This window comes from Mobula birostris, chromosome 24 (genome assembly GCF_030028105.1).
Source record: "Mobula birostris isolate sMobBir1 chromosome 24, sMobBir1.hap1, whole genome shotgun sequence".
In the NCBI taxonomy this organism is placed as follows: Eukaryota; Metazoa; Chordata; class Chondrichthyes; order Myliobatiformes; family Myliobatidae; genus Mobula; species Mobula birostris.
The window spans coordinates 51,108,743-51,123,818 of NC_092393.1; the positions used below are offsets into that span (position 1 = coordinate 51,108,743).

Consider the following 15,076-nt stretch of genomic DNA (forward strand, 5'->3'; position numbering starts at 1 on the left):
GTCTGGGTCATGCTGCCATTGGCAGCCTCCAGCGAGGTTTTGGTGCTCCTTGCCTTCTCATCAATAGGTGATGCTGGCAGCACATTGACTTGAGCACCCGTGTCACACAAGAAGCGTCGCCCTGAAAGGATGCCCATAATAAACAATAGACGATCCTAGCAGCTGGACCCCACAGCGTTCACAGACCTCTGGTGTCCCAATGTGCTGGCACTGTCAAAGCTGCAAGGTGCTCAGTAATTCCTAGTGTTCATACCAAAACTAGCTTGGTAAATACACAAACCCAGTGTCGTCTGTTTCACAGCCACGGGTGCTCTTATGTTAAGGGGCCTTGTTGACCGGGCTTATTGATGTAGGGAAAGGAGGAATGACACACTGCTCTCTGGCTGAGTGTAGATTATTAGCCATTTTAGCAAGCTCCCTGAAGTCTTTTGTGGGTACATTAATGAGAGCTATATGAACATGATTAAGTATTTGCTGCATGAAGAATTCCTTAAAAATAAAACAAGGATGTTGATTTCCCGGGAGAGGCAACATATGGTCCATCAGCTCCGAAGGATTACCATTGCTGAGGCCGGACAAAGACAGCAACTGTTAGAACTCTTAGATCACCTCACCTATGTCAGGATGCTTGTTGACTATAGCTCAGCGTTTAACACATCATTCCTACAATCCTATTGCTAAGCTACAAAACCTGGGCCTGTGTTCCTCCCTCTGCAATTGGATCTTCGACGTCCTAACCGAAAGACCACAATCTGTGGATTTGTATTAATATCTCCTCCTCGCTGACGATCAACACTGGCGCACCTCAAGGATGTGTGCTTAGTCCACTGCTCTACTCTATACCCATGACTGTGTGGCTATGCATAGCTCAAATGCCATCTATAAATTTGTTGATGATATAAACATTGCTGACAGAATCTCAGATAGAGATGAGAGGGCATACAAGAGCGTGATATACCAGCTACTGACCTTGCACTCAACATCAGTAAGACCAAAGAGCTGATTGTGGAAAGGGTAAGACGAAGGAAAATGAACCAATCCTCATAGAGGGATCAGAAGTGGAGAGACTGAGCAATTTCAAGTTCCTGGATGTCAAGATCTCTGAAGATTAACCTGTTCCCAACATATTGATGCAGGTATAAAGAAGGCAAGACTGTGGTTATATTTCATTAGGAGTTTGAGGAGATTTGTTGTGTCACCTTAAACTTCTACAGATATACTGTGGAAACCATTCTGATTGGCTGAATCACTGTCTGGTATGGGGCGGAGGGGCTACTGCACAGGATTGAAAGAAGCTACAGAGTGTTGTAAAATTAGTCAGCTCCATCTTGGGTACTAGCCTCCGTAACATCCAATAAATCTTCAGAGTGGAACCTCAAAAACCTAGGACGTGCCCTCTTCTCATTGTTACCATCAGAAAGGAGGTACAGAAGCCTGAAGGCACACACTCAGCAATTCAAGAAGTTCCTTCCCCTCTGCCACCCAATTTCTAAACGGACATTGAACCTATGAACACAAACTCACTTTTATTGTTTCTGTTTTCAGACTATTTTTAATTTAACATATATATACTGTAATTGATATACTTAGTTATTTTTTTCTATTTTACCATGTATTGCCTTGTACTGCTGCCACTAAGTTAACAAATTTCATGACATATGCCAGTGATATTAAACCTGATGCTGATTTGGCACACTCAGACTCTGATAGTCCAAAAGTCTGTAAAAGGTGAGTCTTCAGCAATCGGTAATTATCGTGGTTAGGTGGATGTTCGACTAAACTCACCACTCTCACAGCCATGGAGTTTCCGAGCAATGCTCCCACGTAAATTATTTGATGTTGTCAACAATAACTTCTCGCAGCATGTATAAACCAAGCACTGGCATTTTTAGATTTTAGATCCCAAAGTTTCGGCAGTTTCAAAGCGACTGCATTGGCGGACAAGTTCAATTAATTCTGGGTTACCCACGTAGCCTTTCACAACAAAAACAGCGGAGTTTTGTTTAATAAAAACCATAACATCTCATTTATTGTACTCCAAACACTGAACACGAAGCACTGTAAAAGTACTTTTACGTAATTATGTCATCATTTCAGACCATCCTCTTAAACCGAACCCCAACTCAATGTCAGTGCCTGTGAATTAGGTACATTTGCACCAATTACCCTACAATAACAAAGAGGAATTTAAAGTTGCTGACCCTTATGCAGCCCCCCTGGCCACCCTCAGGGTCGCTCGGCTCGCTGTCGTCTAGGGAAACAGCCTCGGCCCCGCCAAACTGGGTAATTCGTTCGTGTGGATGCTGTGTGAGGTACCCCACCCCGCCCAAATAACAGACATTACACCAGATGCAATTAAATGATTTACAGTTTATAGATATTACTGGAACTATATAATTAAAAGAGAATAAAATATAAAAGGAAAATAAAAGGCGCCACACTTATCAAAGTTCAATCTCTTCGTGCACAAAAACCGTTGGAGCTCAAGGACCTTCTTCTTCACCCTGTGACCCCTCGGACCACCTCGACCGGCCGCCTGGGACCAACAACGGTGGTCGACCAGACGCTCCACACGAGTCCGTCTCCGTCTCCTCGCCGAACGTCCCGCTCGGGGTCCGACCCCGTTAGCGGACTCACAGCACCTGGTCCATCCTCTGTCCCTCTCTCCCGCCTTCTACCCCAAAACCCCGCGCATACAGTATCTTCAAATACACCAAAACCATAACAACTATCCCAATTGGTTAATAGCACCCTCTTATCACCCTCTAAACCACAATAAGCTGCTAGCGCAAACTTTCTCAGCGTTAAAGCACAACAAAACCGCATTCCCCAGATTAACATAACAAAAACGCCATTTTAATTAGCCTCTGCAGTAACATAAAAATCGAAACCCCCTTACACTTAGCACCTCAGATCCCCTGATCCACTGGCTCATGGACCTCTTGTTTCCTCCTTCCGAAGTCAATAATAATCAGGTACTTGGTCTTGCTAACATTATGTAGTTAGTAAAGCAATTGTCTCTTAGTCATTGGGTGTATTTCACATCTTTCCATTATTCCTTTCTTGTCTCTGGCACCCCGTATTGCATAAAGGGATGCTATATTTTGGAAAACCTTTCCAGAAAACTCATTTGTCTGGCATGAGTACAGACTGACACAGTCACCCCTGCCTATCTCACCTGCAATAAGCAGTGTCTCCAGCAGTCTCACTTCTAAGATCTCAGTTGACTACAACTGCTTCAAGCTATCCGTATCTGGATGTTGTTTTCTACACCCCATTGCTCAATCCAGGTAAACAGCAGAAAATTAGTAAAGCTTGCTTTTCGGTGTCTTGCCATCTGCACTTCTTTGAACTTTGCCCATAGTTTAGTAATCCTGTCCTATCAAATCCATTGTCAAAATGCAAGTTCCAACTCTCCTCGTGCTCCTTCCCTTCTACTCACATGCCCATTCAATAGCACATTAACCTACCCATTTGCTAGTCCTTAAAGACACAAGAAAGACAATGGGAAGTGCGGGGCTAGAGAACAACTACTTGGACAGGAAAAATCACGTGAGTTGATGGGGTTCGTAACGGGCAAGTCTTTGCAATGTGGAAGAAAACTAGAGCACCTGAAAATCCACACAGGCATGGGGAGAACTTGCAAGTGTCAAAATAACTGTCATTCATTGATAATAAAATAACTGGACACAAAACACACACTCTCTTATGACTCAGGCATACTTTTTATTTACTTGTACACAAGGAGAACAGCACGGTCCCAGTCACCCACACTGTTCTGAAGTCTGAACAGAGAAAACTGCTATTTTTATACAGAATTGACTTATTAGTTACAGATATTGAATGTTATAAATGATATATGCTTAAATTCCTTACTCACGAGATCAATCACCATTCACAGAGGTGATAAAGTCAATCGAAGCTTCAAGCGGAGAGCCGATGACACTTTGAAATTGGTAAAGACAATAGAGGTATTTGGGTATGTTTCACATCCATCTGTTATCCCATCTGCATCTAGCACCCTCTATTGTGAAAAGGGACGCTGTGTTTTAGGAAGCCCTTACTGGAAAGTTTACTACAGAGGTCTCACTCATCTGGCCGGAGTACACACTGACAGTCACATCAGCCTTTCTCATCTGTGGTCAGCAGAGGTATCTCCGGTGGTCTCACTTCAAAGGTCTCGATTAACTACAACTGTCCCAGGTTATATGTTGTCCTACTGCAACTTTCACACAAATTCCACATAAACAGTAACGGAGGTCAGGTTTGAATCTGGGTATCTGGAATTGTGGCATCAGCCCTACCAGCTGTTGACAACCTTAATCCACATACCTTCAGCTGCTCCGTTTGATAACTGCAAGGTTGAAAATAAGTGAATGTTTTATTGAAATCTTAAAAATAGCAACTAGTTCCTTTATTTGAATTTCACTACACAGACACTAGTTCAAGATTATGCACTGACACATAACCTCAAAAATGATAGAACCAACTGTAAAACAAAAATATTTTTAATATAATTTTACATGTCAGCACACCTAATGAACATCCATCCATTATTATTTTTTCTATCATCATAGCATTTGTGAACTATAATCAGAGTTTAGAACTAAAAGTTTAAAAGACTTTTTCCCCTTTAATCTCAATGAAAATCATTGATACTTATAAATTAATGAATTGCTAAAAATCAGCCATGCATTTTAAGGAGAGGTGAAAAATTAAGGGCCTATGCTCTAATTGTTAGAGATAAACCAGACATCCCATCTTCAAATACACTTGTTGTCCTCTCGTTCGGACAAGGATAGGATTGATATTAAGGCAGTTGGCTGCACAGAGGGATAAATATTGATCCTAGAAGCAATTGCTTCCAATAAGCATGCTTTTTCCCTCACTGTGTTAGTCAAGCTTCTTGACAATGCTTTGCTCAGTCAATAATTCAGGAATAGACCCTCATCTTGTCAAATAAGGAATTGAGAAATGGTCTGTTAATGTAAGAATCTAAAACAAAATTAAAGAAACACCCCCACTCAAGGTGCAAATATACAATATATTACAGAAGGAAGCAATTATTCACCAAAAGTCTACTTTCTGCATTGTTCAAAAAATTAATGTTCACAGAATGATAATTTAAAAAGGAAATGTGGAAGTGAGAAACTGAATTGAATTATAACCACTTCTGAAACAGTTAAGAGATCTGCAGACAGTAATGCCCTTGTGCAGATAGCTGATCAGAATAAAAATTAGTTAATTTTTTAATTAGTAATAAATACATGAGCAACGTTGACCACTACAAAGCAATAGGAAAAACAAACATTTTATTCTACACTTTTCACATAAAATGATCTGACTAAAATTCTAGATACAACTTTAGAAGACAATACAGAGACATGACATTCAGTCTGAGGACTGATCAATTAAATTGAGCTTAAAGTACGTTGCAATAGGTCTATCTGCTGTTTGTAACAAGATCTTCAATTGCAGTTTTTGTAACTTTTGCCTCTTGTTCAAATGATTGAATCCTTTCAGAGATTTGTTTCTTCTAGAAAGTAAACAGAAGTATTTTGTTTAAGCAACAGGTCACTTGCCATCCCATTAGCTCCCTCAATCCCCTTATGTTAACGGTTCACACACACAACAGCGCTGACACGAATTCCATCATACCAACAGAAATTGCTGGGGAAACTTAGAGGTCAAGCATTAACTCTTATTCTTTCCATCTGTGGAATGAGAAACAGAATTACAGATTCAGAAGTGGAAAAGTAAGCAAAACAATTTATCAGGGGTTCCCATCCTAGGGCCTGCAGACCTTTGGTTAATAGTAGGGGTCCATGCATAAAAAAGGTTGCGAGCCCTTGATTTAGATCATGGGGGTGGGGTTGAAGGGGTGGAGTGAACAAAAAGTAGTAACATGATTGGGTGAAGTCAAAGACTAGTTAATCATAACTGATTTATCAGAAGGAACACAGCACAATCAGAGAGCATGTGTTAAGTTTTACAGGTGGGTGAGCATACATCAGAACAGTTTCTAATGCAAACAAGAAAGGTTGATCAAGGCATCAGAGATTACAGAAATCCCTAAAGCTAACTTATATTGTGTTTGATTTAAGTTATTTAAAAACATCAAAACTGGTTTAATGGGCTATCTTTATACATTCCATATTAAAGTACCAAATAGGTTGCTATCATTTATGCAATAGTGTAAAAATAGTAAATAGTCTCAAACTACCAGCTGGGGCTCCAAAATATCATGCAGAAATTTCTGAATTCTAAACAAGCTTCAATTAATTTGGCTACTTCAGAATCAAAATTGGAATTGGTTATGGTATAATAACTAACAGTAAATGATATTAAGAAACTAAATTGAGAAAATCCAGGAGGAAAATTATTTTTTGCTCTCAGTGCTTTTATATAGAAAATGAAAATTACTATCAGTCCTATTCCATAGAGTCATAGAACACTACAGTCCCTTTGGCCCATCTTGTCCATGCCAACCTAGTAAACTGCCTAGTCCCATCAACATGCATCTGGACAATAGCCCTCCATATACCTCCCAAATTTCTCTTAAATGTTGAAATTGAACCCGAATCCACCTTATCCACCGGCAGCTTGTTCCACACTCTCATCACCTTCTGAGGAAGAAGATCTCTCTCATGTTCCCCTTAAATAGTTTACCTTTCACCCTTAACCCATGACCTCTAATTCTAGTAACACACAAAATACTGGAGGAACTCAGCAGGCCAGACAGCGTCTTTGGAAAAGAGTACAGTCGACATTACAGCAGGAGATAGAAAAGGCGTGTCAGAAAGGCAATGTCATGTTAATCATTGGGGATTTTAACATGAAAGTGGACTGGGAAAACCAGGTCAATACTGGACCTCAAGAGAGAGAATTTGTATAATGTCTAAAGGATGGCTTTTTAGAACAGCTTGTTATTGAGCCCTCTAGGGGATCGGCTGTGCTGAATTGGGTGTTGTGCAATGATCCGGAGGTGGTAAGAGAGCTTAAGGTTAAGGAACCCTTCGGAAAGAGTGATCACAATATGATTGAGTTCACATTGAAATTTGAGAGAGAAAAATAAAATCCAATGTGTCAGTATTTCAGTGGAATAAAGGAAATTACAATGGCATGAGAGAACTGGCCAAAGTTGACTAGAGAGGGACATTTGCAGGAAAGACAGCAGAGCAGCAATGGCTGGAGTTTCTGCAAAAAATGAGGGAAGTGCAAGACAGATATATTCCAAATAAGAAGAAATTTTTGAAGGGATGCTGCCTGGCCTGCTGAGTTCCTCCAGCATTTTGTGTGTGTTGCTTGGATTTCCAGCATCTGTAGATTTTCTCTTGCTTGAGATTGGACATCTAATCCTAGCCTCACCCAACCTCAGTAAAAAAAGTATGCAATTTGATACCTCCTAGGTAATTCAAAAGCAGTGCTGATGGGGAAGCATGAGTGGATATACGATGTAGTAAACATTTTATTGTATTACTGAAGATTATGATAAAGTAACAAACCATGATGTTCTTTACTCTTTGCTCGTCCAGCTTGTGGAACTCTTCAGTTGTTAGATGCTCAAACTGCTTCTTCAGTGCAATAAAAGCACACTTCGATGAGTGATTTTGATGTTCAACTCTGGGAGAAAATGTGAAAGTTAACTTCATATGCTTTGTAGATAACACCAGACTTATCTTAATCAAGGACACAACCCACCCAGCCAACACACTTTTCGTCCCTCTTCCCTCCGGGAGAAGGCTCAGGAGCTTAAAGACTCGTACAGCCAGATTCGGGAGCAGCTTCTATCCAACTGTGATAAGACTGCTGAACGGATCCTGACCCAGATCTGGGCCAGACCCTCCAAATATCCGGACCTGTCTCTCGGTTTTTTTGCACTACCTTACTTTCCATTTTTCTATTTATGATTTATAATTTAATTTTTTTAACATTTACTAATTTTTACTATTTTTAATATTTAATATTTGTAATCCAGGGAGTGGGAAGCGCAGAATCGAATATCGCTGTGATGATTGTACGTTCTAGCATCAATTGTTTGGCGACAATAAAGTATAAAAGCATAAAGTATCTTCTTTCTTGAGGAAGGTCACATGTCAATTGATGAACTTTCACTTCCACTTTCAATGTGTCACTACAGGCTTTGGTCAAATGAGGAAGAGTGTTGAAAGTATCAAGATCTGAGACCTGGCAGGAATCATGATCTAGCAGGCAGTAGTGATCTCAGCCTCCAAGACCGAACTAGCTACAGTGACACCACATGAGGCACTTGAAAGATACCGGCAATGCTATTTCCGAGCGGCCTGCAAGTTCACTGGAAGGATAGGTGAACCATTTAGCATCCTTAAAGATTTAAAGATCAGCACTTTTTGTCACATGTACATTGAAACATATACAGCGAAATGCACAATTTACATTAAATCAAGATCAATGATGATTGGGCTAGGCAGCCCACAACTCAGTAACTCCAACCATATGCCTTTGGAATGATGGAGGGAAGCAGAGCACCTAGAGGAAACCTTCGCGGTCACAGGGAGAACATACAAACTCCTTTTAAACAGCAGCTAGAAATAAACACCAATAGATGATCCCTAGCACTGTAAAGCAATGCTCTAGCCACTACACTACCGTGCCCTATCATTCCGGCCCTAGGAATGCTCAGTTGGCAGTGCTGGATAGGTCACATCATTCACGTACCCAAAACAAGATTGACTATTCACTGCAACAGATTGCCAAGCAGACAGAGGAAAGGAATTCAAGCACCTGCTCTGTCTCATTGAGAAAATGCAAGATCCCAAGGCATTTCTGGCTCAGAGGTGCTTAAGGTAAAGGGGCAGCATTTGTAACGGTATTGAGAACCTCAAGTCCACATGCAGGGATCACACAGAAGCCCCGTGTCAGCAGTGGAAGGAAGGCCCCAACCCTCCGCCCAGCAACCACTTCTTCCTCATCTGTGGAAGAGCTTGTGCTTCCCATGCTTAGCATCATCAGCTGAGAACATATCTAGAGAGGAAGCCAGTCATCATCCCTCCCAAGGGGCTGTCTGAGGAGACTAAATAGCAACCGAGATACAAATAACAATTTCTCTGCAGCTTTGCTTGTTCCCTTATAGGATCTTACAACTACATATTCTAACAAGAAGGTGAGAAACAAATGTAGAAAGATGGGCCAAATAACCTTCTCCCGTTGCTTGAAACCTACTTTCCTCATTCAATACAATCATGGCTGATCCTGTATCTCAATATCGTATACCCATGCCCCTTGATACCCTGTGTGGGCAGAAATCTACCTCTTTAAATGTGGTATTGGTTTATTATTGCAGACACTACCCACCCTGCAAACTACCTTCTGGAAAGTACTAAGTTATTAACCGCGCCATCTTAAATGTTTCATCCCCCAGGCAGTAAATCCAGTCAATCCTTCTAGTTAGCCCACCAACCCCTCTATTGCCCCTATCACTGCACAGTAGACACTTTAAACCAAAAATACATGCTGGTATTTATTTATTTGTGCACATTTTTATTCTATATCCATACTTTAACCTGTAACTTTATAAGCTTTTAAAAATATAATTTATTCTTTATAATTGTTGAAAATTGTTGTTTTTGTTGCATGTTGTGCCTTGACCAAAGCACAGCAAATTGCTTATATATTCACACCATCCAAAGTTTCTTTCCCCAGTTAACCATTCTAGTTAGCATCCTTCCCTACCCCTCCTCTATTACCCCATCACAACACTGCAAACACTTTCAACCACTTACAACATTGTAAACACATGCTGATATTTATGTATTTATGCACAATTTATTCAACATCTATACTTTAACTTCTAACTTTTTTTTACATAACTTATTAATTTTTGAATATTGCTGTTTTTGTTGCACGCCAAGCCCTGACCAATACACCATAACAAATTCCTAAGACTTGTAAATGTATATGGTAAATAAAGTTGATTCTTATTGTAATAGGCACCAAGATACAGTGAAAAGCTTGGTTTCCAAATTATTCAGCAAATGTGTTCAAACTTGGACCCCACAACCTTGGGAGAGAATTCCACACTGTTTCCTCAACCTCCCACATGAAATTTCTCAACTCAATCCTAAATGTCTTGCCTTAAAGCTTAAGATTATGACCACCCCCAATCACGAAAAACATTCAGGTTCTTCTAGCCCAGGGATTTTTTTATGCATGGACAAAAACCATTAAGCAAGGGGTCTGTGGACCCCCAAGGAAGCTGCTGTTTTAGCCTTTTCAAAATTTTGTACATTTCACTAAGCTTCCCTGATATTATTTCAAACTTCACTGAATTGCAGATCTAGTTGACCCAAACTCTCTTTGTTCAGGCCCTATCATCCCAGAAATCGGTGAACTTTTGCTGGACTCCTTCTGTAGCAAGTAAAAGGCTCTTGGACAAACATTATGGAGAAAATATCCCATCAGTGATCAGTATCTACATGAGTGATCAAGAGATCTTGTTAACTAGTTCACTAGCGTTGAGTATTTCTGAAAATACTGTCATCTTGACTGCAAGCAGTTATCTTGAGTTTAAATATAATGTTCAGTACTTACAAAGGTTCATCTTCAGGTTCCCAGCCTTCCAGTTCTTTGTAACAAAAGAAGCACTGAGCAATGTCAGGACCATTCTCGCTTGGGGTGTGAATAAATCCTGCTGCAGCCATCTGATATCAAGAAAAAGACATTCAAATGGACTTGAACAGGAGCAACAAGGCCTTTGTACAATTATACAGGTTGTTGACAAGACCACCCCTGGAGTGGCATATTCAGTTTTTTTTCCTTTCCCAAGAAAAGATATTCTTGTCATAGAGCAGGGGTCTCTAACCCTTTTTAAGCTTTGGACCAATATCATGAAGCAAGGGGTCTGTGCACCCATTTGGGAACCTGTCATACAGGGTGAGAGACATAGTTTTGCCCACTTGACTCCTGGAATAGCAGACCTGCCAGGTGTCAAGATCTCATTAACCATTACTGTCTGGTTTGGTGCAGCATCGTCTTGCAATATGCGAAATCTACAGTGAACTGTATCAGCACCAGACTTTGAGTTTGAATCCTTGCACCCTTTCCATCCGTGCTGGGTCGAGTGTCAAGCTAGCAACTTGGCCTCATAAGAATAGTCAAATGCTATGGAAACAGCAAAAATGCCACCCGATGCGCCACAAGGCTCAAAAAGGAATTACAACAGTGAACTGTCAGGTCAGCAGAAAAGGTTACTGGCTGCTTCCTACCATCACTACAGCACTTGTATGGGTCCAGGACAAGAAGTGGGCAGGAAAAAGATAATTTCAGTCACTACTCATCCTACAAACTACCTCTTCCAAAAGCTCCCTTCTGGAAATAATAATGTAATAGGGATATTAAAACAAAAACTTCACGCCATGTTAAAAGTTTCTTCCTCGATGCAGTTAAAAGAACTATTCCAGCTAGCCCCAACCCCATTGCCCAGTAGACAACAAATTCCTAAGGCATGTAAATGCACATGGTGAATAAAGTTCATCCTTAACTAGCTTTGGATTCACTAGAATGAGGGGGAAAGCTCATTAAAATACAATACTGTGACAGGACTAACAGAGGTTAACAGAGTGGAGAGGATTTATTCGCTCTCCCAACTGAAGAGTTTCTGGTTTACCCGGCATGGTCAGATATTTGGGACTGAGAGGATGAGGATGTGAAGGTCCAGTAGCTGATTGAAGGATGAAATTCTTGGCACAAAAGACTCAGTGGTAATGGGAGAACATGAGATAGAGTTCAAAGTAAATTTTATTATCAAAGTACTGTACACATATGTCACCATATACAACTCTGAGATTCATTTTCTTGTGGGCATACTCAGCGAATCTATAGAATAGTAACTGGAACAGGATTAATGACAGATCAACCAGAATGCAGAAGACAATAAACTGTGTAAATATAAATAAATAGCAATAAATAACGAGAGCGTGAGATAATGAGAAGAGTCCTTGAAAGTGAGATCATTGGTTACGGGAACATTTCAAAGTAGCCATCCCCTTTCTTCAAGAGCTGATGGTTGAGGGGTAGTAACTGTTCCTGAACCTGGTTGATGCGAGTCCTGAGGCTCCTGTACCTTCCACCTGATGACAGCAGCGAGAACAGGGATGGTGGTGGAGAGGATGGGCCACGATCCTATTCAATGCTACTTATGTCTAAAATCTGTTCGTCTTAATGTTTACGTTATTCAAGTTTGTTAACTTATGTCTGTAATGCACTGTGCTGCGGTTGCAAAATGCTAATTTTCATGGCGTTTACCCAGTGTATGTACCGGTATGACAATAATAAGAATTTGAACGACCTGTCCTGCTTCTACTTTTGTTACCACACATCCAAGTCTCAGCCGGCGCTGTACCCTGTCCTCGCCCCCCTTATTCTGTATCACACCCCCTCTCCACTACGCTCCAACATCCTGTCGCTCAACCCCAACCCCCGAGACATCCCTGACCCTTCACCCTCAACCCTCAACCCCAGTGCCCGGCGGAGATAAACAGGGTGGCTGGCAACCGCCGGGAACGGCATGGCGCATCGCCGACCGGGCTCACTCACATTCTCGGGCGTACACGCACAGTCGGTGACGAAGGGCCAGTTCTTGAAGGTGCCCAGCCGCTCCTCGAAGGAGTAGTACTTGCGGTGCTCGATCAGGTACAACTCCATCGCGCCTCCGATTCAAACTCGTCGCCGTTAGCCGCCCACCCGCTACGCCGCCGCTGATTGGCGGAAAGCGCTTGACGTCACCGGGACGGAAGCCCGGAGGAGTTTTGAGAGCGTTGGTAATCCTTGTTTGAAATCTTACGTTCTTCCTTCAGGAGTTGTTAATCAAACAGAGACTTTCTTCTCAAAGCGGAAACATTTGAAAATTCCACAGAAAGTAATTTGAGGTAAAATGCTTTAAACCATTTTTATTCAATGAACTATCATGTATAAAGCAATAACTAATTTTAGAAAAGTTGAATAAAACTTTGACATGTTGTGTCCTACTTGAATTTCTGCTTGACCTTAATGTTTTTCTGTCGTGGAGTCTCAAGTTGTTCTGCACCTTCTAGATGTCTTTTTTTTTTACAATTGAATTGGTTACGGGCATGGATTTCCACGAATTGGTGAGGATGCATTTCTTCCAGGCAAACTTTAATAACCTTGATGTGTTTTCTCTGTCCTTTTGTAAATCACTTGACAATGAGGGAACGTGAGAAGATTACGTGTTTTGGGAGTCACCCAATGATGCACTATCAATTACTCCAAAAGACTGGAAGTAGAGTAAATACTGAAAGGTTTTAATTAGCAGTAAATGGTCCACGTCCCTGCTGAGTATCTGCCCTGGACTGAGAGAGGAGCAGTGGCACAATCGCCTTTATTCAGGGTTCAGTGGGAGGAGCCACAGGAGCAGTCAGCAGAGGGGCGTGTCCAGTCAGGTAACCCAGTTACAACATATATATATGGTTTACCACACCCAAGTTTAGAGAGAATGAAGAAGGTGAGTCAGTGCCTCTACTTCCATTCAAGTTTAAGATGATTTGGTGTGTGACCAAACACTCTAACGAACCTCTATAGGCGCACGTTATCCAGGCTGGCTGCACCAGAATCTGTTACAGCACTTCCAATGTGCAGGAGTGCACGAGGGCCATCGAGAGTAGTGGACGGCCCATCAAAGGCACGGCCCTCCGCACTATTGACAGCACCGAGAGCAATCAATGAAGACATCGAGGATCCCTGCCATCCGGGACATGTCCCCTTCTCACTGCTATTTTCAGGAAGGAAGTACAGAAGGCTGAACTACCGGGTTGAAGAACAGCTACTTTCCTACAAGTATCAAGGTTCTTGAGCCGAGCTGCACAGTCCTATCTCAGCAATGGAGCACTACCAACAAATCAGCTGCTACTAAGGACCTGGCTCTTTTTTTGCAATAAGTTTGTTTCGCACAGCTTTTTTCTCCTTTCTCACTTATCTGTCTTGATATGTACAATTTATATTGATGTAAATTTATGTATAATTTACCCTCCAACTGGATGATATGAATATAGATTTTTTTTCCTTCTGGTGAACAAAATTCCCCCTCCCTCTCCCTTCCTCTATTCCTCACTTTGACCTTCTACTTTTTTTCACCTGCCTATTATGACCCCCTGGGCCCCTCCTGCTTTTCTCCTCTAGTACACTCCCCTCTCCTATCAGATTCTTCCTTCTCCAGCCCTTGATCTTTCCCACCCACCTGGCTTCACCCATCACCTTCCAGCTAGCCTTTCCCCCCCCCCACCATATAATTCCGACATTCCCCCCCCCCTTTCAGTCATGAAGGAGGCTGTCAGCCTGAAAACAATATTGACTATTTACTGTTTTCCTAGACGCTGCCTGACCTGCTGAGTTCCTTCGGCTGTGTGTGTGTGTGTGTGTGTGTGTTGCTCTGGATTTCCAGCATCTGCAGATTTTCTCATCTTTATAATTTACATCCTGAGTGTTATTTGTACCCACGTGCCCGTGACACTTCTGCAAACAAGTTCCTCGTGATACCTGTGCTTCGTCACACGACAACAAACCTGACCTGGCTTGGCTTGAACCAGGCGGACCCATCTGGGGCCGAGAGACAGACGATCCCATTGACCTGTTGCCCCAATCCATTGATGGCCATGATGAACCCCCTGAGTATCAGGACCACAAAGGACCTCCCCCCTCCCCAGTGTGTTGTATCCACCTAGCTCCCAAACCAAGCGTATCAGAAGGGTCACGGGAAAAAAAACATGGATTGATATAGAAATATTGCAGCCACTGCAGACCTTCAGCATGTCACAAATAGTGACGTATTTTTGACATATATTCAGTGTAGCCCCCCCCCCCCGGTAAGCCTCAGGCTCGCTCAACTGGCTGTCGTCTAGGGGAAGCAGCCTTCAGCCCCACCAAACTGGGCAATTCGTTTGTGTGGATGCTGTGTGATGTACCCCACCCCGCCAAATAACAGACAATACACCATATACGATTAAATGATTACACTTCATAGATCTTACTGGAACTATATAATTAATAGAGAATAAAATATAAAAGGAAAATAAAAGGCGCCAAA

At 41.8% G+C, this 15,076-nt stretch overlaps 1 protein-coding gene and 1 long non-coding RNA gene across 2 annotated transcripts in view; one reads left to right on the forward strand and one right to left on the reverse strand.

Moving 5' to 3' along the window:
- Window positions 1-3,717: 3,717 nt before the first annotated feature.
- On the reverse strand, window positions 3,718-12,729 carry birc5a (baculoviral IAP repeat containing 5a). Its single transcript, XM_072242007.1, has 4 exons — window positions 12,574-12,729; window positions 10,570-10,679; window positions 7,506-7,623; window positions 3,718-5,536 (listed from the first exon to the last, which is right to left on the reverse strand). Exons 1-4 carry the CDS (start codon window positions 12,679-12,681, stop codon window positions 5,444-5,446), a joined length of 429 nt encoding a protein of 142 aa, XP_072098108.1. The 5' UTR covers window positions 12,682-12,729; the 3' UTR covers window positions 3,718-5,443.
- Window positions 12,730-12,832: 103 nt separating this feature from the next.
- The window catches only part of LOC140187283 (uncharacterized), a 38,894-nt gene continuing 36,650 nt past the window's right edge, over window positions 12,833-15,076 (forward strand). The window contains exon 1 of the long non-coding RNA XR_011883048.1: window positions 12,833-12,905. This is a non-coding gene — a long non-coding RNA (uncharacterized lncRNA). The remainder of the gene's footprint in view (window positions 12,906-15,076) is intronic.